The sequence below is a fragment of the Quercus lobata genome, chromosome 3 (genome assembly GCF_001633185.2).
Source record: "Quercus lobata isolate SW786 chromosome 3, ValleyOak3.0 Primary Assembly, whole genome shotgun sequence".
NCBI classification, from domain to species: domain Eukaryota; kingdom Viridiplantae; phylum Streptophyta; class Magnoliopsida; order Fagales; family Fagaceae; genus Quercus; species Quercus lobata.
The window spans coordinates 9,159,257-9,182,332 of record NC_044906.1 but is presented as its reverse complement, the minus strand read 5'-3'; the positions used below and the strand labels follow the sequence as shown (position 1 = coordinate 9,182,332).

Below are 23,076 nucleotides of genomic sequence, written 5' to 3'. Positions count from 1 at the left end.
TTAGGCTTAGAAATAATGGGTTTCTAAGGTTGGGCTTTAGGCTTAGAAATAATGGGTTGTTGAGGTTGGTCTTTAGGCTTAGAAATAATAGGTTGCTGAGGTTGGGCTTTAGGCTTAGGTTTGGGGGCCCAGTTTTGGGCGTACATGTTACGGCCCTTGAAAGTATTGGGCCACATTCCATGGCTAATTTGATTGGAGCCCACATCTTTAGTAAAAGAAGAAACCACAGCCCACTGCCCCTCTTTCCCACACTCCACAGGTAAAGAGATGTCTAGAGTCAGTAAATCTCTTTTGGCAATCACATTAATATTAGACAAAATATCAGCCCCGAATTGTGCCGTATCTTCCTTAGAATAACTCTCACCTTGATCACGGTATGAATTACTGGGAATTGAAGGTTTCAAATTTTGAAAGATCGAAATTTTCTCCTTACCTGTATTTTTTGCACCGCCGTGATTATAAGGTCTACCAACCACCACCACCACATCAGCCTTTGGTGCACTTTGTATTCTATGAAGCAATCCCTGACTACTCAGGGAAGTTGGTTTTAAAATTTTCCTCAGGTTTAAGCCAAAGCCAAACCAGCCACTACCCAACCTTCCCTCTAGTATCACTATGTTACCCTTCCGCCGACCATGAAGAAGTTCAGAAACCATTAAAAACGTGCCATGGGCGTTGGACCCCAATTGAAGGATGAAAAAAATATCACCCTCTCTAATTGTTCTTACATAATGACCAGGTGATTGCTTTGAAATTAGTTCCTCCAAATGGAACAAGAATTGGTTTGCACTCTCCTTCCCCATAAAAACAGAGTGCATTGAGGTAAGGCCTCTCTCAAAGATCCGTAATAAGTAATAAGAAGCCCCTTCCTCAACAGAAAACTCAAGCGTTTTGGATTCAATGAAGAAAAATGCATAACCACCCACTGCATAAAGAAAGAAAGCAGCAGCTACCAAATCAGAAAGAAAACACGAAATCTAAGCAGTAGCAACCATACTATGAAGGAAGCACAAAATCTATGGCTAATTCAAGGTAGCCAGGCCTTATATGTGACTAAGATATTTCCTAATGTTACAACTTACAATCAAATGTATGAATATACAATCTCTGTATTTATGCAACTGATTAAGAACTTCTGTAGTGAACATGCTCATGCTGTGGGACATCAGGTCCTTCCATTAGTGTTCAATTTTGGAAATTCAAAATCCAAACAATGTAGTGTTGATGCTTTTGGACAGCAAAAACCACCTTTTTGCAGGATGGGACTTATTTCAATTTCTTTCATTTCCATTAAGGTCCTAATAATAACTTGTGGAAATCATCATTGTAAGTTAGATTAACTGTTGTCAAAGAAGTAGAAGTACCTACTAAAGCATTCCCAACTTCTTGAATTGAAGAGATAGCACTAATAAAGAAGAATACTGATGAGCCAAAGTATGCTACTAAGAATAAGAGCATTAGATACTCAAAGAATGGTGCCCCATCTCCTGCCATTGATAGCCCTACTAAAAAATAAACACACAGAGTATATGCAAGTGCCTGCAAGAATTATTATATGTCTGAGTTATTTGAAAGCTATAGATATTTCAATAGGGAAAAGTCATTGAGAAGATTACTTCTATGAGAGTCTGTGGGAGATTGACTATGGAATGAGCTGTGATATATGATGAAGTTCTGAAGAATCTTTGGGCCCTGTGCTTGTAAAATATTGGCCTTTGGAGCATGTAGAGAGGAAGCTGTACAAGATTTAGGAGCATAATACTCATGGTGGATACAAACCCTAGGGCCCTTACGGAATTCATTTGCTGTTGGTCATATTGTCCCCCAAGTTTGTAAAATAGTGTTCCTACAAATATTCCCAGCACAATTGCCTGCAAAGTTTAAAAATGGGTTAGTTTTTAATATTCTTTGTTTCTCTTTTCACTATACCAAACTTGTAACATTTGACCTTGGTGGCAGCAATTCCAACAACTCATGCCACCAAACACCATGGTTCAAGGAAGATTGGTGGGATTCTTTTTATTTATTTATTTTTAAATAAGTATGGGATACTTAATGAAATAAAGATCAGGGTTTTCCTTCCACATTGGTTCTGTAGACGTGGCTTTTCTAGATATTCAATAACTTGAAATTTTGACATGTCAGATGATTTTTGTGACCTTCATGAGCAAGGAAAGCTGTGAAGATATGGTAGTATTAACCTGGAATAGCCTTAATTTGATTATAGCATGAAGCCTTTTGGTGATCTTGATTTGCTTGTAAGTCAAAGTCTTGGTTGATTGCAACCATGTTTGTACAAAGGGCCTTTGGAACTGCTTCCACTGAGCTTGATACTCCTCCTAAATAACAGATAACCTCTGTAAGTACAAATCATGTAGTATATCTTTTGTTTCTCACATTGGTTTGAATGTCAGTATTTTTCATTACATTTGAAAACCAATAAGCTGATATCTCATTAGTCCTTTCTTGTTGGTAGGAAAATCTTTTTATATACTTGTTCTTTACAGCGCTTAACTTAGAGGCAAGTGTGACCTCTTGCCTGCTTCAGCATAGCATATGCATGTGAGGCATGATTGTGCTTAATTATTTGAGATCCCACTGATAGGTATTGCATTTCTTCATTGTTCATAGATATTGCTGTGATCACATCCCCGACTTGAACTCTTCCAGTGCTTTCGATCCCCCCTGAGTGCCCTACTTTGGTTGAGAGTTTTGACACCACTAGTTTTGAAATCATGTTAGTAATCATTAATTGTTGGAATAAACTGCTTCAGTTAAATTCTTGAATCAGTTCCAGCTGCATATATAGAGTTTACTTTGATAGGTTATTGATATTCTCATGGAATGATTTCTTTACCTGTCTCTCTTCTTGGCTATGCATTGATTGTGCTATGGAATTTGGATGGCGTTTTAAGGGATAACCCAATCCCAAGCTCACTTTCCACCCAGTAGGTGTGCTTCGCATCATCTCCATTAACAATCCTCATTACATCTTTGTAGTGATCTGATGCTCTGTAGCACTCTACTAAGGGCGTTGCTCCAGGTACAATATACTGAAAACCATCTCCAGCTGCAATATCTTCGAGAAACTCATTGGAGTCCACATATGATGGTTTTATGTACCTGAATAATTAACTAGTGTTACTGCTTTCTAATGTTATGTTGAACATTGTTACTTATAAAGAAGGGTATGCACATATTAGCTTTGCTATTTTGGCTGTGACTACTACCATGTTACTGTACACTAACTCGAGTTTGGCAAAGTAAGGAATGGCATCTTGATGGGGGCCTTGGAACAAAACACGTCCATTAGTGAGCAACATGATTCTATCGAAAAGATTGAACACTTCCTGAGAGAGTTGTGTTAGTGACATCATTGCCGAAGATTACTGAATCCTGCTAATAGTTCTTATGGTGTCAACTAGGTCATACGTAGTTGCTAGATCACACCCAGAAAATGGTTGGTCATAAATCATAACAGAATATGTTCCAAGTGCTAACTTAACCGTAGTGAGCTTTTGGTGATCAGCATCGGATATTGCCTCCCCTGTGAGCTTGTTTTCTATATGTTTCAAACTTAAGATTTCTAACACATTCCAAAAATGGATCCTGTCCCTCTACTAGTGCATGGACAAAGAACTTTCTCATCCGAGGAGTGAAGTTCTCTAGCCGAAGCCCCTGAGTGCAGTCCCTAGCAAACTCAAGCGTCTCTCGAACTGTTAAAAATGGGACGTGTCTGCAATTTTACAAGTAAGAGAAAGTGAATATGCCAACAAGTAATCTTTAATTTGATTATTGTGTAGTTAGTAAATTTGTGTGCACATAAGTATGGATCTATGTTAATACATTTAGATGTCGGATGATGCTTATTTGAAAACTATGAAGTCAAGTGACTACTTTGTGTGTTCATTCATGGTAGCTCCGATAAGTTATTTAATTTGTCTAATTTAATTAAATTTTGATTAATACTGGTGTTTGAATGCTCATATGGTATGATAAATGTATACATGTTCCAAAATTTGGTCATTGTGTGCTTACATATTAAGCTGGTTGCTAATATATGCAATGAGTCTATTGAGACGAATGTTAGAGGCATATTTGTTGTTGTACATGACTGCACCTTCCACTATTGAGTTCTTATTTCCACTGGCTCTCCTTGCCAGAATTTCTAGGAGAGTACTCTTGCCACTGATTGTGAGATTTACTTAATGGATAAGTTCAGTAGCAACGAAATGTCTAATCATACAAGGGCTATTGTACTGCAGGTGAATGAAGAAAGATGTGTTTATTGTAGCATAAAAAATTCAAGCAAATATGCGTTAGAAATTATATCAAATAGTCCAATTGTGAAATCTTAGAATTCAATTACTATACAAGTAATCTTTTTATGGCATTTTGGAATAAGCCTAATGGAAATTATGAATATGAACGCATATAAAATACTTACATATGAAAATAAATCTTAATTTATAGGGCTACTTGTTTGTAGATAGAAACTTTCAGGATGCGGTTTCAAATAGTTGTAGGTTGCAGGGATTTCTTTCTCTAGTATAGTACTGCTGACTTCATGTAATTCCTAAGAGATGAGAGCATAATTTTCTTTTTGACATTACTGGTGCAACTTGTTTTTTTCATTGTGAAAGACTAATCTAAAGCCTAAATTTTAATCTGGGCACTTAATAAAGAGGATTTCTCACTTTTTTCTCTCATTAAGTGCAAAAGAATTTCATCTCACATGGCTTCATCCTTTATGAAGTTCTTGAGCACAACTTGCAACTGATCTCAGCATTTTACAAATTAGTGTCCTGCTCAGTATATAGCTTTAGTTCCAATTCTTTTTATTTGTGCTTAAGGAGTAATATATGTTCTGGCCAATAGATCTTAATTATTAAATTTTAGATTGTATTTATGTTGCTACCTGGAGGCCCTAGTAGGAGGGTCATGGATCCAAGCATGATATACTCATCCACCCCCTTCAGAATTTGCAACCATGTTGAATTCTTTCTTTGAAGAAGAGTCTTTAGGGGACCAACAAAACAACCCACCAGTTTGTTTCCAAATGTTTCATATCCGTTGTTGGGTATCTTAAACTTCCTTCTGTACTTTACGTCTGAAAAGCGGACTACCTGCAAAATTTTCCAATCCATTGAAGTTGCATGATAACTGGGCCTTATAGATGTATCAGGTTTAGAGTTTATTGGCACCAAGGAATAGCATAGTCTATAGTACAAAAAGTCTAGCACTTAATAATTATCTCATGTATTGGATATATGCATGCTTCCTTTTACAGTGTGTGAATTCTACAATTGTCATGCAATGAGAAGAAAGATGCATATATATATGATATATGCGATACATTCTCCTCAGAATTGGTTGCTTGAATTATAAACATATGGGTAGTTAAATGATAGAAGAACCTAAACTCCACAAAAGTTATATGTTGGATGAGTTTCAAATATATGATCTTTCAACTAAAATCACTTGGGTGTGTTTGGTTTATAGAATCTGAACAAGATTCTTACCTTTTCAGGAAGTTAATGAGAGTATCATGTTTTGTTTGCTAATTATGTTATGCATTCAAGAACCATTGATATATACAATAGACAAAAATAAATAAACAAATAAATATCCCTAGAATTCAGTTGATATGGCACTATGCACAAATAAAAGCAAGCCACCTAATATAAAATTTGACCTTTTCACATGACTCTTTTAGTTTATGTCAAATTTTTGTATTAAGTGGTTTATTTTTATTGGTATGGGATATTATGTTAGCTTTATTTTGAGAGTATATAATAATTATTCATCAGCCATTAGAGACCACTATAACAAAACCATTGGTGTATATCATCATTTTAGCATTTCTTCTTATTTCTTTTTAGAAAATCCCATCTAAACTCTCAAGAGTGTATCCCCAACTATCGAATTATCCCTTCTCCTTTAAAAAAGAAAAACTATCAATATATATATATATATATATATATATATGTATATTAATATTAGCAGTCCAACCATGTTCTGCCTAATCAATTCGACAATCTTCTCTGTTGCTCGTCTTTAACCTTAATATAGTTTACTTATTCTTAAAAAAAAAAAAAAAAAAAAAACAAACAAACAAACAAAGCAAAAAACTCTCAAGAGTATATCCTGTATTTTTTTTTTTTTTTTTTTTTTTAAATAATAGGGGTATCATACATCATACATTTTTATGTATACACTCTTTCTGCCGGACCAGGTTTAAAAATCTTTTAAGCCCATGACAATGATAGCAAATCAGCCGAATAATGGTCAATGTTAATATCAATGTCACTTAACTTTAGTTTAATCCATGACCAAATACAAACAATGTTAAAACACAATGTATGACATAGGAACTATCTCAATCAAAAACTAAAAAAAAAATTGCTTCGAGAGATATTATTATTATGCATTTGCAGCTTTGATGCGAATTCAGTGATGTCATGGGAATGAGAAAGAGAAAGAGCCTCTTTTTGTATTCATCACAATGTTCGGCACTCTCTGGTTGGTTGTAAATAAAGAAATTGTTATTCTAAACTAACAATATGTTGTCTGTTGGTCTTTCTCAGATTCAGCACTCTATTGTTGGGAACAATTCTATATAACTGTAAATAAATTTCAGCAAACACAGCGGAAGCACAATTACATAAGAACACAAAGATTTATGTGGAAACCCTTTCTCCTTTTTTTTTTTTTTTTTTTTTTTTGAGAATCCAGACCCAAGGGTCACAAATTTATTAATAAAGGGAAAGGACTACAGAGAGTCACGGTACACAAGAGGAGCTATGTCATCAGGTGTGGACTCAATCCACACCTGTAGCTCATTACCAGATTTGGCTTTTCTGGCAAGGTAGTGGGCAACAGAATTGCCTAATCTTTTTACATGAGAGAAAACACAAAAGCTAAGGTCATTAGCTAATACAAGGGAATCCTGGATGATATGGCCAAATTCGGAGTTGCTGGTCGTTCCATCCTTAAGGGCCATGATAACAATCTCAGCATCCCCTTCAACAGAGGCTTCAAAAATGGACATCTCCTTTGCGAATAAGATTGCTCTTCTACACGCTAAGGCTTCCACCGTGGCAACTGAACAAGGCAGAGGAATTCTTTCAGCCAAGGCACCGATGACCGAACCTGCAGAATCACGGATAACCATGCCCAATCCAGCATCACCCATTTCCTTAAAAATTGCCCCATCAAAATTCACCTTATACGTCGAAGGATTAGGAGGAATCCACCTACTACTGCTGCCAGAGACCGAGGGCTGAACCTAACGAGGAATCTGAGCTGAAGAGAAATCATGGAGAAAGGTTAAAGCCTTAGCACGTATTGTACGAAGGTCAATAGAGCAGCCCCCCACACGATCAGAGTTTCTACAATCCCAAATCATCCACAAAATCACAGCTACAAGGTTGATATCAAAACATTCTTTGATCTCAACGACTTTCTCCATGAGGTCAGCAAATGTCATGAATCTATGTTTTAGAAGTCTCTGACCAGCAGCAGTAGCATTCCAAATGACCCGCAAAGCAGGGCAACTCCACAAGGAATGTATAGTGTCTTCACAAGCCGAGAGGCACCTAGGACAAGTGACTGAAGCGACCACTTTGCGTTTTCACAGATTAAGCAGAGTTGGGATAGCTTCGTGAGTTGCTCTCCACAACAAGTGCTTAACCTTAGGGGGGACCAACAAGGACCAAATACCAGACCACATTCTTTTGTTTCGACCCAAGTTGGAACAATTTGGAACAAGGCTCCTGTCAGATTTAGCTAGCATCTGGTAAGCACTCAGAGTGGAGTAGTTGCCTTGGCTTGAATGGAACCAAGCTTGTAAATCTGGGACCTGGTTTAGACTCAAAGGCAAACCAACAATGATACTAGCTTCATGGGGAAGGAATTCATGCTTTATCAGATCAGCTTTCCAGGAACGGGAGCCAACATCAATCAGACTGCTCACAATGGACTCCAGGCCAAGAGAGGAAATTGGGGAAATGACTCTTCTGCAGCTTTGGGTTGGCAACCAATTATCCCCTCGGATTTTGATTGACTTACCATCACCAACTCTCCAAATTGAACCCGACTCAATGACATGTTTGGATTGAAGAATACTTTTCCACGCGAATGAACCTTTGTGGTGACTTGTTGCCTCCAATATTGAGCAATCCGGAAAAAACTTAGCCTTGAAGACCTTGTAGAAAAGGGATTCATCATGATTCATCAACCGCCACACCTGCTTGGCAAGAAGGGCGTCATTAAACTTGTTTAACTCCCTAAAACCCATACCCCCCTCACACTTCGGAAGACACAAGTTTTCCCAACTAATCCAGTGAATGCGCTTCTGCTCACCTTTGTAACCCCACCAAAATTTTCGTATGAGGATTTCAATTTCCTTGATCAACCCTTTTGGGAGCTTAAAACACGACATGGTGTAGGTGGGGATCGCCTGGACAATCGCTTTAACTAAAATTTCCCTTCCGGCTTGGGACAAGAGCTTCTCCTTCCAGCCCTTAAGCTTCTTCCAGATTTTTTCTTTGATGATGCTAAATGATTTCTTTTTGGCACGGCCCACCAGGGAGGGTAGACCCAAGTAATGGTCATAACTTTGAGAGGTTGCCACTCCAAGGAAATTCTTAATACCCTCCCGAGTTTGGGAAGGAGTGTTAGAGCTGAAAAACAAGTTTGTTTTACCCCTGTTAATATTCTGACTCGATGCTTGCTCATAGAGCTGAAGGATTGATTGGATCTTTTCGCATTCTGAAATAGAGGCTCTACAGAAAATGAGACTGTCGTCAGCAAAAAGAAGATGCGAAATCCGTGGGCCTGATTGACAAAGAGAGACCCCTCTAATGCTACCTTCAGCTTCAACATTCTTCAAGAGCCCATGCAGCCCTTCTGTCACCAATAGAAATAGATACGGGGACAATGGGTCACCTTGACGAAGGCCCCTTTCTGGCACAATGAAACCGTGTGGTTGCCCATTTAGTAAGATTGAATAAGAGACAGATCTGATGCACATGGAAATTAGCGCTATCCATTCTTGACTGAAACCCATTTTGTCCATGATTTTCTCAAGAAAAACCCACTCAACGCGGTCGTAAGCTTTACTCATGTCAAGCTTCACCGCCATCAGCCCCATCTTCCCTGTTCTCTTAGTCTTCAGGTAATGAAGAGTCTCATGAGCGATTAGAATGTTGTCAATGATAAGTCTCCCTGACATGAAGGCACTTTGGGTTTCTGAAATTAACTCAGGCAGAAACTTTTTTAGACGATTAGCGAGCACTTTAGCAATAAGCTTATACAACACATTACTCAAACTAATGGGCCTAAAGTCCGTGACCCTTCTCGGACTTTGAATTTTAGGGATAAGTGTAATAAAAGTGTGGTTGAGGTTTGGAGGGATAATACCTGAGTTAAGCACTGCCAAAACTGCAGAAGAGACTTCATCACCAATTTTTGCCCAAAACTGTTTGTAAAAGATGGGGGGAAGGCCATCAGGACCAGGGGCCGTGTTAGCTTCCATTTGCTTGAGAGCAATCTGGACTTCAGAAGCATGAAAGGGTTGGAGCAGTTTGTCATTCATCTCTTGGGAAACCCGAGGATTTACACCATGTAACACTTCATCAAACAAGGTCGGGTTGGCAGAGGTAAAAAGATTTGAGTAAAAATTGACAACCAAGTCGCCAATCCTATTTTCATCATTAACCCAATTACCATACTGGTCCTCTAAACCCCCAATAAAATTCCTCTTATTCCTATCAGTAGCTCGACAGTGAAAATACTTAGAATTCTGGTCTCCGTCCCTAAGCCAATCTGATTTTGACCTCTGGTTCCACATGCACCTTTCCATATCCATCAATTTATTTATCTCATCCTGCAGGATTTTCACCTGACCTATTCCACACCCTGATAAGGCTTTGGCTTCAGCCTTAGCCAATAGCTTCCTATTACGAGTTAAGGCTAATCTAACATTACCAAAAACATGTTTATTCCATGAAACCAGCTGAGTTTGGCAGTTACTAACCTTTTCCAGGACCTTTCCCATAGGATCACTCGTGGAAGGTTTGTCCCACGCTGAATGCACCACACCTTCGCAACGCTCGTCCTTTAGCCACATAGACTCGAAGCGGAAAGGCTTCTGAGGGCGGTGGAATCTACTGTGAATACTCTCTGAGCAAAGCCAAATGGGTTTATGATCTGAAGAGAAGCCAGTCAGGTGGTGAAGGCGAATTGAGGGGAATTGGATCAACCAATCAGCCGAGGCGACAGCTCTATCCAAACGAACCCAAACCAGCGGACCATCATAACAACGATTACTCCAAGTAAAAGGAAGACCAGTGAAGCCAAGGTCTTTAAACCCACAAAAATCAAGGAAATCACGGAATTCCTACATTTGTTTCTCAGGCCTGATAGCTCCCCCACTTTTCTCCTCCAATCGCGTAATTTCATTGAAATCGCCGATACAGACCCACGGCAAATCCAACTGAGTACTAAGGTAACGAAGCAGGGACCAAGAATCTTCCCGGTTGACAGTCTCCGGGGCTCCGTAGAATCCCGTAAACCGCCAGGCGTCATCAATCCTTGGGTTTATCACTGCATCGATGTGGTGCGGAGAGAAGGTTTGAATGTGCAGGTCTAACTCGTTCTTCCATAAAAGAGCAAGACCTCCACTTAGGTGCCTTCGAGGAACCACAAACAGGTTGTCAAACTTCAGACGACATCTTATCTTCTCCAAGTACGAGCTCTTCTTTTTTGTTTCCATCAAGAAGATGAGGTTGGGACCTTTCACCTTCACAATATCGGAAAGCTCTTGAACTCGCCGCTGGATCCCAAGCCCGCGGCAGTTCCAGCTGATGCAATTCATAGCTGCCGGCATGGCTGGGATGCAGCCACCGCCGATGTACTAACAGGTGAAGAAACTTCATGTGAAAGAATGGTTCTGCGTTTAGAGGGTTGCGGATCTGAGGCTTCTAAACTTGGGCGCTTTCTAATGAATTTCAGCAAAACATCATCAGATGGTGTAGGAATGGGCTTACGGGTTACTTTGGGGCGCCTAGCTTGGGCTAGTACCTTACTAACTCTGCTTGGGCCAGATCTGTTCGTAATGTCTACAAGGGGGGACCTGGATTTGCTAGTTAAGGCGACGTGGGGGCGCAGGGGTTCCTTTGTCTCTATCGGCCCATTCTCAGCCTTGAAAGAAAGCCCAATATCCACTTTAGAGGGGATTGAGCCACGCTTGGACAAGTTCTTGAGCCCATCCACGGGATTAGCCTCTTTCAAGTCACACTTATCTCGAGAAATACACTCCAAGGAAGCATCCATACCATCTGGATTCCAGCCCAACTCAGTGTCAATCTCATGCAAAGTCTTTTCAAACTTTTCAGTAGCTAAGTCTGAGGCATCCACATCCAGCTTATGCGCTGACTCAACTGGTGGCTTGGCAGCTTCTTGGGTAGACCTACCCACGGATGCATTGGGAGAAGGGCAAGGAGATGGGATTTCCGTGACAGGCCTCGATGACAGGACGCCGGCTTGAGCAAAAACACCAGAGGAGGCCGACACTTTTCGGGCCGGACGATCCAGCTCAGCTCGTAGCCATGGACCGAATTGCTGCTTTCCCATGGTCAGCTTACTTTTGTTCTGTAGCCGGACCACACACTCCCTGTCTTCATGTAGCAGGCAGCCACACCAATAGCAAAAGTTGGGAAGCCTCTCGTAACGGAAAGATGCCCACCCCACCACTACACCATTTTCCTTAAGTTTCCTCCCCCTACTCAAGGGTTTGGTAACGTCGAGAGTGACACGGACAGGAAGAAAACGACCAATAACCCCATCCGCGTTAGGCTCAGTCACACACACAACTTTCCCAATGGAATTACCTAAACTCATACCCAGCTCCGGCGTCATACTCTTAATGGGGAGGTCGTGAATCTGGGCCCAGAAAGTGCACTCGTTAAAGGCTAGGGACGCAACCGTGGATGCCTTATCAACCCTTTGAAAAATTACCAAATGTTTGTCGTAAGTCCAGGGTTCATACTCCAGGACCCTTTCCAAATCAGTATCTGTTTCAAACTCAAAGATCATTTTATTCTCTCCCATATCGTATATGTGAAAGGGTTTTCGAGTGCGCCAAAGCTGCTTAAAAGTCCTTAGCACTGCCTCCTTATTGATAATACGGTGAGACAGGAATTTACCAGCTAGCAGAGACTTCGACACTCCGGGAAGGCTTGGGACTTCAAGGCCAGCCTCCTCCTCTGTAGAGAGAGACAGCCTCTGCCACATACTCTCCACTTCCTCCATTGCAAGGCAAAACAGAAAGGAAAGGAGACGAACAGAGGGAGAGGAGAATGGGACAGTATAGAACTACCCACGGAAGCCCTACCACTGAACATAGTCAATGGAGGGAACAGGACAACCTTTACTGAGAAAGGGACGCAAATTCTACGAGTGACTAGAGAGCGCGCAGCGCAACCCTAGGACAAGAGAAACTTTGTGTGTTTAAGTTTTAGAAACCCTTTCTCCTTGAAAGGGAAAACCACGGACAAACTCCGAATAATTTCACTATAATAAATAGAGATTACAATACTTAGAGATGCAACTTGAAAAAAAAAAAAAAACTTTTTTTTCTTTTCACTCACTGCTCTCTTTCTCAGTGTATCTCACAATTTTCTCTTGCTCTCTATATTTTTCTCTTTTCTTTGCTTGCTTTCACTCACACAATTCTCCAAGATTGCACTGTTAGTCTCACTCACTAGGACTTCTCTTCACTCTTTTTCTTCTACACCCAGTGGCCGAATGGCCTTTCCGCCTTTCCTTTTATTTCTTCATCTTTTTTCTTCTTTTCTTCCTTCCCCACTCTTCACATAAAGTCACAATAAATGCAAGCCAACTAGTCTTGACTTTTGTACATAAAGATGACTTCAATTCTTCTCATTGGAAAGCTTCTCCAGCAAGTTCAATTTGCTTTGCTGACTTCTTGGCAATTTTTCAACAAGCTCATTTAATGAACTAAGACAAAGTGTGGGCTGGACCCACGCGGTGCAATGCACACACAACATCTATTGGATAGGAAATTTATTGATGATGAAAAAGAAGTTTCTTTCAAGAAATGGTGTTTGCCTTGTGTCTATGTTACTTGAAATTTGATTATAATCTTTTCCTTGTTCATTCTATAGAACTTGTTGTCCCAAATTGCAAGCTTTGGCTTTGGCTTAGTCAATTAGGCCATTGCTTGAGGCGCCTTACAAGAGAAAGAACCCAAATTTTAGTTTGAATGTTAGTTTTATGCTTCTATTGAAACAATTATTAAATTAAATCTGCAGTTTGCTTGGATAGGGCCAGCTCTTAGGCTAAGCCAATTAGGCCATCACTAAGGGTCCGTTTAGTTGGAGGATTGAAAAAGTGAGAGGATAGAAATTTTTTTAATTTTCTCTCACAGTGTTTGGTTTGAGAGTGAAAAAGTGGAGAGATAAAAAGTGTAATTTGTTTAAACTTACTTTCATGCCTTTTCTAAATTTTTTTTAAAAAAAAAAAAAGGAAAAGAAAGAACTAGATGAACCAAAAAAACAAAACTGAAACAAATGAAACACAACCAAGAAGAAAAGGACAAAATGGAGAAAAAGAAGAAGAAAAAAGTGCCAAGAAGAAACCAATAAAACCCAGCACCTTGCAACACATGGGTGCTTTAGTTCAAACATTTTCTCCTTGATTTTCTTTCCAACTTGGGGAGAAAACATTTTGGTGAGCTAGTGGAGAAAACATTTTGGCCTCACTAGTTTTCCTTCCCAAAATCTCTCCAACTAAACATCCAAAAAAAAAAACCGTTTTCTCACCATATTTCTCGCATTTATTTTCCATCCTCCCTAAAATCCTTCCAACCAAACGGACCATAAGACAACGTATGATGTGGGTCAATATAAATTCAACCTAATTGAAATTCTAAAATCTTTCTAAAAAAAATTGTTAGAACTGTGCTAAATCACCATGAATGATCAATTTTCCATAACAATTCAAGACTTCAATTTTTTTTAAACAAGTTTCCCACATTATACATATGGTCATACACTAAACAATCTCTCTCAACACAAAAATTTATATTGGAAATTAGATTTTAGTTCTACTCGCCTTAACCATAGTAAATTAAAAGTTTTTTTTTTTCTAAAATAATAATAAATTTTAATATTTTATAACTTGGAAGTTGAGTGGCATTTTTTAAATGCCAAATATTTTTTTAATTATTATTTTAATGATAATGTTAGTGTCTAACATGCCAACTGTGCATTCTATGTGTCACATAAGCAATTTTCTTTAATAAGACAATGGTTGTGATTAATTGAAAATGATTTTCAAAATTTAGGGGCCGAAATAGGTGGTCAAAATATATGAAAACCTAAGTAAAAAATGACAAAAATACAAGAACCAAGAAGATATTGTGTTCAAATGTTCCTATATAACTCTTTCTTCGTGATCGACGCTACACTTTGTGCCTTGTGGGTGGCTATGCTTTTGAGATTACACAGTGGATGGATTCCAGTGTGAACTGATAGACTTCATTGATTGACCAGAGCGGGCCCTGCTTTTGAATTTGATATTTGGTTTCTCCTGAATATCATCAATCAGTTCATTATCTACCTACTCTTTCACAGACTCTTCTTCTCTTGTGATATCCAGCAAATTTCCCATTTCCAATCTATGGCTCGTGCTTTACTTTCTGCTATTGTGGAGCAGCTTGGTCCTTTCATTTCTTCAGAGTTCACCTTGACTGCAACTGTTAAACAAGAAGTCCAAAAGCTTGAAACCAAATTCCGTACCATCCAGGCAGTGCTCAACGATGCTGAGAAGAGGCAGCTGAAGGAGGAAGCTGTGAAGCTTTGGTTAGATAAGCTCAAAGGCGTATCCTACGAGATGGACGACTTGTTGGATGAGTGGAACACTGCCATGATCAAAGAAGAGATTGAGAAACAACAAAAAGAAGATGAAAACGCTGAAACTAGCACTACTAAGAAGAGGAAGGTATGGTCCCTCATCTCAGTTCCTAATATTTTTCAGCATCGTGATATTGCTCATAAGATAAAAGAACTTAACGAAAAATTAGATGAGATTAACAAAGAGAGGGAGGTGTATGGGTTTGAATTGAGTCGGGCCATTGAAGAAGTAGCTGAGAGACCAAAAACTACTTCTTATGTTGATGTGCCTGATATTCTTGGCCGTGATAAGGTTAAGGATGATCTAGTGAGCATCCTATTGGGCAAGGGCACTGAAAAAGAAAAACTCCCCCGTGTCATCTCTTTGGTGGGCATGGGTGGTATTGGAAAAACGACACTTGCCCAACTAGCCTTCAATCATCATGAGGTGAAAGATCAGTTTGAAAAAAGAATTTGGGTTTGTGTTTCTAAACCTTTTGATCAATGTAGGGTTGCCAAAGCAATCATTGAAGCTCTTGCAGGTGGTGACCCCAAAATTACTGAATTGCAGAGTCTATTGGAAAAAATTTGTGAATTATTTGGGGGAAAGAGGTTTTTTCCTGTGTTTGATGATGTGTGGACTGAAGACCATGCAATGTGGATGCCATTTAGAGATGCACTAAAAAATTGTGGTTCTGAAAATAGTAGAATTCTAGTCACCACACGTAAAGACAAAGTTGCGAAAATGATGGAAAGTGAAAATACGATCAAGTTGGAGGAATTGTCTGAGGAAGACTGTTGGTCAGTGTTTAGTAAAATAGCATTTTCTGATAAGGATCCTAAGCAATGTGAGCAACTAGAAGACCTGGGAAGGCAAATATCAAAGAAGTGCAAAGGCTTGCCCCTTGCTGCAAAGACTCTAGGGAGTCTCATGCACTTAAAGAAAAGTAGAGAAGAATGGAAGAACGTTTTGGATAGCAATTTGTGGGAATTAGAAGATGTTGAAAGAGGTCTTTTTGCGTCATTGTTACTAAGTTATTATGATTTGTCCTCCCCACTGAAACGATGTTTCTCATATTGTGCTGTCTTTCCGAAAGATCATGTCTTTAATGTTGATGAGTTGGTATCTATGTGGATAGCACATGGATTTGTCGAGTCAAAGGGCAATATGGAGAAGGAAATCATGGCAAGAGAATACTTTGAAAATTTAGTCATTCGCTCTTTCTTCCAAGAATCCTGGGAATTTATTGACATAAGGTACAAAATGCATGATATAGTGCATGACTTTGCACAGTCAATTACTAAGAATGAATGCTTTATAATCAGTAGTGACATAGAGTCAGAATTAGATTATAATAATACTCGCCATTTGAGATTAGAAATTTTAAAAAAATCCCGATTTCCTTTGTCCATTGATAATGCCAAAAATCTACGCACCCTTATCTTTTTTAATCAAAGTGGTTATAACATATCCAATTTATTCCAGAATTTTAGACTTTTACGGGTATTAACTTTGGAGTATAGAATGGAACTTCTGCATATACTGGAAAATTTAATACATTTAAGGTATCTCGATTTGTTTCTGTGGAATGAGGTATTGCCTGAAACCATTTGTAATCTATGCAATTTACAATATTTGAAGATTACTCAGTCTTCTCATTTTGTGTTCACAAAATTACCGCAAGGGATAGGTAAATTAATTAACTTAAGACATCTTATTGGATATGAGTTAGTGATTCCAAGAGGGTTTGGAAGATTGATTTCTCTTAGAACATTAAAATGTTTCAACATAAGTGATGAGGATAGCGAAGGATGTAAACTCGAAGAATTAAAAAATTTGAACCACCTGCAAGGGAGTTTTCAAATATGTGGGTTGGGGAACATAGTAAATGTAAGTGAGGTTGAGAATGCACAACTTAAGAAGAAGATACACCTTCGTGAAATGTTACTATCTTTCAGGAAAGGGAATAATAGAGAAGTTATGATTATGAATTGGGCTCCGAATGCCTTCGACCCCAATGATAGAAGAATGGAGAGGGATGTATTAGTTTTAAATGCCTTAGAGCTACCTCCAGACTTGGAGCGGTTACACATTCGTTGGTACCAGGGCAGTACAATGTCTCCAAAGTGGTTGATGTCCTTGACCAAATTGAAAATAGTTTCTATCCGTGGGGCCTCAAAGTTAATGAGTTTGCCTCATTTGGGGAAATTTCCGTTCCTCGAATCATTAACTATATGGAATGTGTGTAGTTTGAAAAAAGTAGGTGTTGAATTTTTGGGAATAGAATCTGAAAATAAGAATGAAGACATAATAGTATTCCCAAATTTGAAATATCTCACGTTTGGGTGGTTGGAGGAGTGGGAAGAATGGATTGGGGTTGGAGGTAAAGAAGACGAAGACTGTATTACTATAATGCCATGTCTTCAAGAGTTGATAATTCAAGGCTGCGGAAAGTTGAAGTCAATGCCGGACTTCCTGCGTACAATTCCATTGAAGGAATTGGAGATCACTGCCTCTCCAATTATCAAGGAACGTTGCCAAAGAGAGACAGGAGAGGACTGGCCCAACATTTCTCACATCCCAATCATCAATCTTGAAGAACATTCTTATTTCCCTAAGTTTGGGTAACTCATTCTTCTTCTTCCATCTCCTTACGTTTCATTTATTTTACAAACAAATTCTATTGATAAAATATTCTCATTTTTCTGGTAAAAATTCCCTCGGAAAATAAATTACTAACAACCTAGATTGATGAATTTAACATATTCTCATAAAATTTGAATTAGCACGGTTTATTGTTGTTGCTTAGATTCAGTTATCTTGTGATGTATTCAAAATTGCTTGATGGGTTCAATAAATTTTGAGAAATGATTAAAAAAAAAAGAAAAAAGATTGGAATTTTGAATGTGTCACCAAATTTCACTCATTTGCGTTTAAAAGTAAACAACTCAAATGCCTACCTCTTTCTATTACATTTGCGGTGTAATTTTTACATGGGTCTTGCTCATTTTCTTTACTTTGTAAATCTCTCTCTCTCTCTCTCCATTTTTTTGTTCTTCAACAACCGATTCATTGCGCATAACTGCAAATATTTTTTTATTACAATGTTGCTAATTCACTTAGTGCCCTCCCCATTTTCAGACTCATTAATGTGAGAAAACTGTGAAATGTGTAGGTGGGATCCTTGACAACTTTAAATCAAATCTTCACCAGATTTTTTTGAGCTGGTATGTATCTTGTTTATTTATTCCTTATATTAAAAAAAATCTGTGTTTTTCCCTTCTTCCTCCTGCAACAAATGGAGTTTTAGTAGTTAGCAAATTGAATTTCTGCAGGCACTGTGACAGTTCTATTTGATGAATTGGACAAAGGGTTGTTGTTGCCTTGCCAGCACCAATAAAAACTGTTGGAAGGAGTGAATCATTGTATCATACTACAAATCAAAATCAAAATGGTGCTTTTACCCCTGAGAAAGTTCAAGTCCTTCAGTACTTGCAATCTCAAAGTGGGACATTTCCAGCAAGATCATTGTCACAAGATGGTTTGTGGGGTACAGCTACAGGTTTTCAAGAAAAGTTGGTCCTGGCAAGAAATCTTGTTTGGAGATTTAAGCTACATGGTGGAACTTGGTTAAGTATGGAAAATTTTCTGGTACAGCATATGAAAACCAACATCAATATGGAAGATGGTATTCAGGGGCACCTCTTTGCAGGACATAATTTTTTGGACAAGGGCAAACCAGTTTTGAATGAACCACCTCTGAGCCAATCTGACTCAGCTTTTCTGGAGCCAAAATCTCCAGAGGAGGTGAGTTGGGTTTAGTGTTTCCGTCAATTTGTTATTTTTAGAATTAATCTGTAGATTTATTATGATTTAAGTTGTTGTGCTATGATTGTTCAGTAGCTCCATCTGTCATTATCTTTAACAAATACATCAGCTGTTTTACTGTTGCTATTTTTGTGAAAATTGAAATACTGGCTGTGTATGTGTGAAGTAAGAAATTAGCTTAGAGAAATCCCTGTAAGAACAAAGGGGGAAAAAGCATGAGAAAGGTTGAGGTTGCCTTGAAGTTTTTTTCAAAATCTTTTTTTTTTTTGAGAAAGAAGTTTTTTTCAAAATCTTAATGTTCAAAGTTAATCTTTTTCACCCACTGTCTGTAACATATGGATAATGTTTCACTTGGTATTTTGTGATTTATTTAGGCCCAGGTTGCACTCCTTCTTGCTAGGTCCAATTTGTTGATTACTAGGGATATAGAGTGGGCAAATCTTATGCTTGGTTTTGAGCAGGTAATTCATTTTCCCTGTCATTTTCTTTTTCTTATTCATCTTGATGTTGATTTTGGAGCACATGCAGTAACCCATATCTCTCAAATGCTGTGTATGATACCTTTTGGATGCCAAAATATTACTCTTTTATTAATTGATTTATTTGTTCTGCCTTTGGCTTTAAAATAAAGCAGTAGATTGAAGTGTTAATGGTAAGAATATTGAGATTTTTCAGTAGAGCATCAGATTAACTCCTCTGAGTAGTTCCCTACAGCTTTTGACTGGGAAATACAAAAAATTATAATTAGCAAAGGCACCTGAATCCCTGCATTATTTCTTTTCAATGTACTTCTCTTGCTGTTGGGGATGGTGTTATTTATGACACCAAAGCATTCAAGAATGCTTGAAGTAGTGCTTACCAAGACAGAAGGCTTGCAATGCTTGTTCCACCCAAATATTCATTCATTCATGGTACAAACTACAAAGTACAATTTTCAAGGGGCCCTGCAAATCCCATCTCATCCTCATCCTTCTGGTTGTGTATTAGTATACTTACAAGCTTAATTTTTTTTTTCTTTAAGCCTGTTGGTTGATTTTGAGATGAAACTCGCTTTTTGGCTTGATAATGAGAAGATTGATGGAACCCTTATGGCACCAGATGGATTTGAAGCATGGTCGCCAAAAACTAGTGTGCAAGGGAGTCTGAACTTCATAAGTATCAGGGGATGTTATTGCACAGGGTTGGTCTTATAGATGTCAGATGAGAGAAATGGTGGAATATTCATTGCAGGCATGACAAAGTGAGCCTTTTTTTATATTATTTCTAAACATACCTCATTAATGTTGACATCCTATATTAATGGAATAAATCTTGACGATGCTTTAAGATGCAAACAAAAGTAGCTAGAAATTTATTTTGGAAGTTAACTCTGTAGAAGTTCTTTCATTGAAGTTTTTAACTAAGGGGACTTGACTTGAGTTTTCAAAATGTACATTTAAAATTGGTTAGCACAATCGCTTGTTGATAGTCCCAACATGGATGGAATTCACTTGGAGGAGAAATAATGTGAAAATATACAATTCATTCATATCCACTGGCATATTATTCCACAAGCTCTCAAATCCTAGTTCTTTTCTTCCCTATGTATTTACTATTCTAAAAGGTTCATATTGTTTGGGTTTAAACCTTTGATACAGGTGATGATTGTATTCGAATATGGTGTGAAAATAAGGAATGTTACATGTATTTACTATTCTCAAAGGGTAATATGTTTTTTGGTTTTTTGGTCCAATCTATTACGTGGCATCCCTTTTGCATGGGGTTTTGATTGTTTAAGGAGTACAAGAAATCTATACAGGTACATACATACCTTTTAACTAATTTTTGAGATTTTAGACAAAAAAATCTATCAAATATTCCAAGTTTTGGTTTTAATAGATTGAAAACAAATCCCATCTTCCTTTAAATTAAGGTAATTGGCTTGTACTTCAATGTATTGTGTGTAGGGTGGGGAATAAGGGGGTGTTTAGATTTCTAGTTTCCATAACTCATAATTCTGTTTCTATAACTCATAACTCAAAAATGATGGGACTCATGACCTAAAAGCTTGTTTGGATTTCAATAACTCTATTTCCAGTTTTTGTTTCCATCACTCGATTCTCTGATTTTTGAGTGATGATTTATAGAAACCGAAAACACATTTTAGCTGTTTTCAATGGCATTTCTGTAAATATATTGACATGGTGGCCCCCATTTATTGTGTCTTGTCTCACCCTTCAGACCATCTCTTCCCCCCCCCCCCCCCTCTTCCTCTTCTCTTTCCCAAGCCACTCTCTTCTCTCCATACCCATTTGCCATTAACACAGCCCATCCTTCAGACCATCTCTTTTCCTCTATCTCATCACGAATTTTTTTTTCTTTCGTTGTAAGCTTTTTTTTTTTTTTTTTTTTGTCTCAGTTCTGCAGTTTTTTTTTTTTTTTTTTTTTTTTTTTTTTTTGTGTTCTTCATTACAAAACTTTTTGGTCTGAAGCTGGACTCCATGACTGGGTAAGGATGGGTTTGGATTTGGATTTGGATTTGGGGTTTCAAAATACCCACATGAATGGGTTACAAAATACCCATTCCTTGAACACGGCAGTTGGGGTTTCGGCGTGGTGTCCCAACCGAGACCGTGGACGAAGATCTTGCAGTGGGCCGGGTCCTCATCCGCCACCTTTCAGATCTGATCCGCCACATCACGGTGCTTATCCGCTCATTGTCGCCGTATTGGTTCTATATCAGCTTGTCGTCATCGCCGGCTGAGGTGGAGGTGGAATTAGCCGTCTGATTGGCTGCATTTTGTTGTTGTTGTTGTTGCTATTTTTGTTATTTTGGTTGAAGCTGGGTTCGGGTTTGTTGTTGTTGTTGTTGTTGTTGTTGTTGTTGTTGTTGTTGTTTTTGTTATTGTGGTTGAAGCTGGGTTAGGGTTTGTTTTGTTGTTGTTGTTGTTGTTGCTATTTTTGTTATTGTGGTTGAAGCTGGGTTCGGGTTTCTGTTTTCGGAGAGTAACAAGGGTGAAGGAAGGGAAATGAGAAAAGAGAAAATGGTGGGGTCCACAAAACAGCTTTGCTTTGACCAAGTGACAGGTATAGGGCCCACAAACAGTTGAAAAATATCGAGTGATGACAAGTGAGTGATGGTGCCAAACGGAGTGGGGTATTTTAAGTGATGAGTCATAAGTGAACGAATTTGAGTGAGAAGTGATGAGTGATGAAAAAAAAAATCCAAAGAAATCCAAAGATGTTTCCTTTAATGTAAACTGTTCATTACAAAGACATAAGGAAAGATATTGCTATTTTTTAAACTAAAAGGCAACCTTAAAACTGACACGAGCCTTTATCAGTGTACATAAGTATTGGACGGAAGTCCTTTTATATATGTGTGTGTGTCTTTACCATAATTAGGGTAATATAAAAAATAAAAAATAAAACTACAAGTTAGTTCAATTAAAAATATGCAAATTGTCTTTAACCTAAAGATAGTGATTGGTTGGGGTGATTTGTGGGAAGGAGAAAATAGAAGGGATTTGTGTGTTTGATTTGAGGAGGGGAATGATTTTTGTGAGGCTCAAGGGTTTGATGAGAAATTACCTATCTGCCATCTCCTCCCTCCTTTTTCGTTGCTTTATTTTCTTTTTCTTTTTCTTTTTTTTTCCCTTTTTTAAACTTTTAATTTTTAGGTTTTTTTTTTTTTCAATTTTTTTAAATACTTTAAAATATTTATTAAAAAAATTATATACTAAGGGCATAAGAGTAAATTTATAACATCTACATTTGCTATCTTCTTATTTTTCTTTTTAAATAAAAGAGTTCTCCATTTTTTACTCTTTTCTACCCACAATCAAATATGCATTAAAAAAAAAAAACAATATCTTTTCTATTCTTCCATTTTTCCATCCCCAATCAAACCAAGTCTTACTATGAATTTAATTACGTTGATGATGCATCAAATTAAGTCCAGCAAGCCCAATAAATTCAAAGACAAAGCAAAAAAGATTTTGATTGAAACCCTATTTCATTTCTCCTTTATAACACGATCAAGACTCCTCGAAACTTGATCAAGACTTATTAGCAAACTTTCTGTTTCCACTTTCCACAAAAAATGTTACAACATAGTAATATTTATAGAAGATAGTACCTAACAGACCTAGGGAGGAATAGGATCTTTTCATGTAAATAGAAAAATTTTAAACACACATATTTTTATGCTCTCTATTTGTAATTGTGTCATTTCAGGGTTTTGATTAAATAAAATCTAAAGGTGTATCATGTGATGTGGAACTATATGCATTGTTAAATCGAGAAGATCATATATTCTCGATTTAACAGTAAAATACTCTCTATATTTTA

At 37.9% G+C, this 23,076-nt stretch overlaps 2 protein-coding genes and 1 pseudogene across 2 annotated transcripts; 2 read left to right on the top strand and 1 right to left on the bottom strand.

The window, feature by feature from the left end:
• Positions 1-7,195, bottom strand: part of LOC115980262 — an 81,562-nt pseudogene extending 74,367 nt beyond the window's left edge.
• Positions 7,196-14,706: 7,511 nt separating this feature from the next.
• Positions 14,707-17,547, top strand: LOC115980261 (putative disease resistance protein RGA3). Its single transcript, XM_031102534.1, has one exon. The coding sequence runs from the start codon at positions 14,707-14,709 to the stop codon at positions 17,545-17,547; it is 2,841 nt and encodes a 946-aa protein (XP_030958394.1).
• A 741-nt stretch (positions 17,548-18,288) lies between these two features.
• Positions 18,289-20,221, top strand: LOC115982094. The gene is made up of 3 exons (XM_031104612.1): positions 18,289-18,726; positions 19,122-19,208; positions 19,821-20,221. The coding sequence occupies exons 1-3, from the start codon at positions 18,556-18,558 to the stop codon at positions 19,938-19,940; spliced, it is 378 nt and encodes a 125-aa protein (XP_030960472.1). The 5' UTR covers positions 18,289-18,555; the 3' UTR covers positions 19,941-20,221.
• Positions 20,222-23,076: the final 2,855 nt, after the last annotated feature.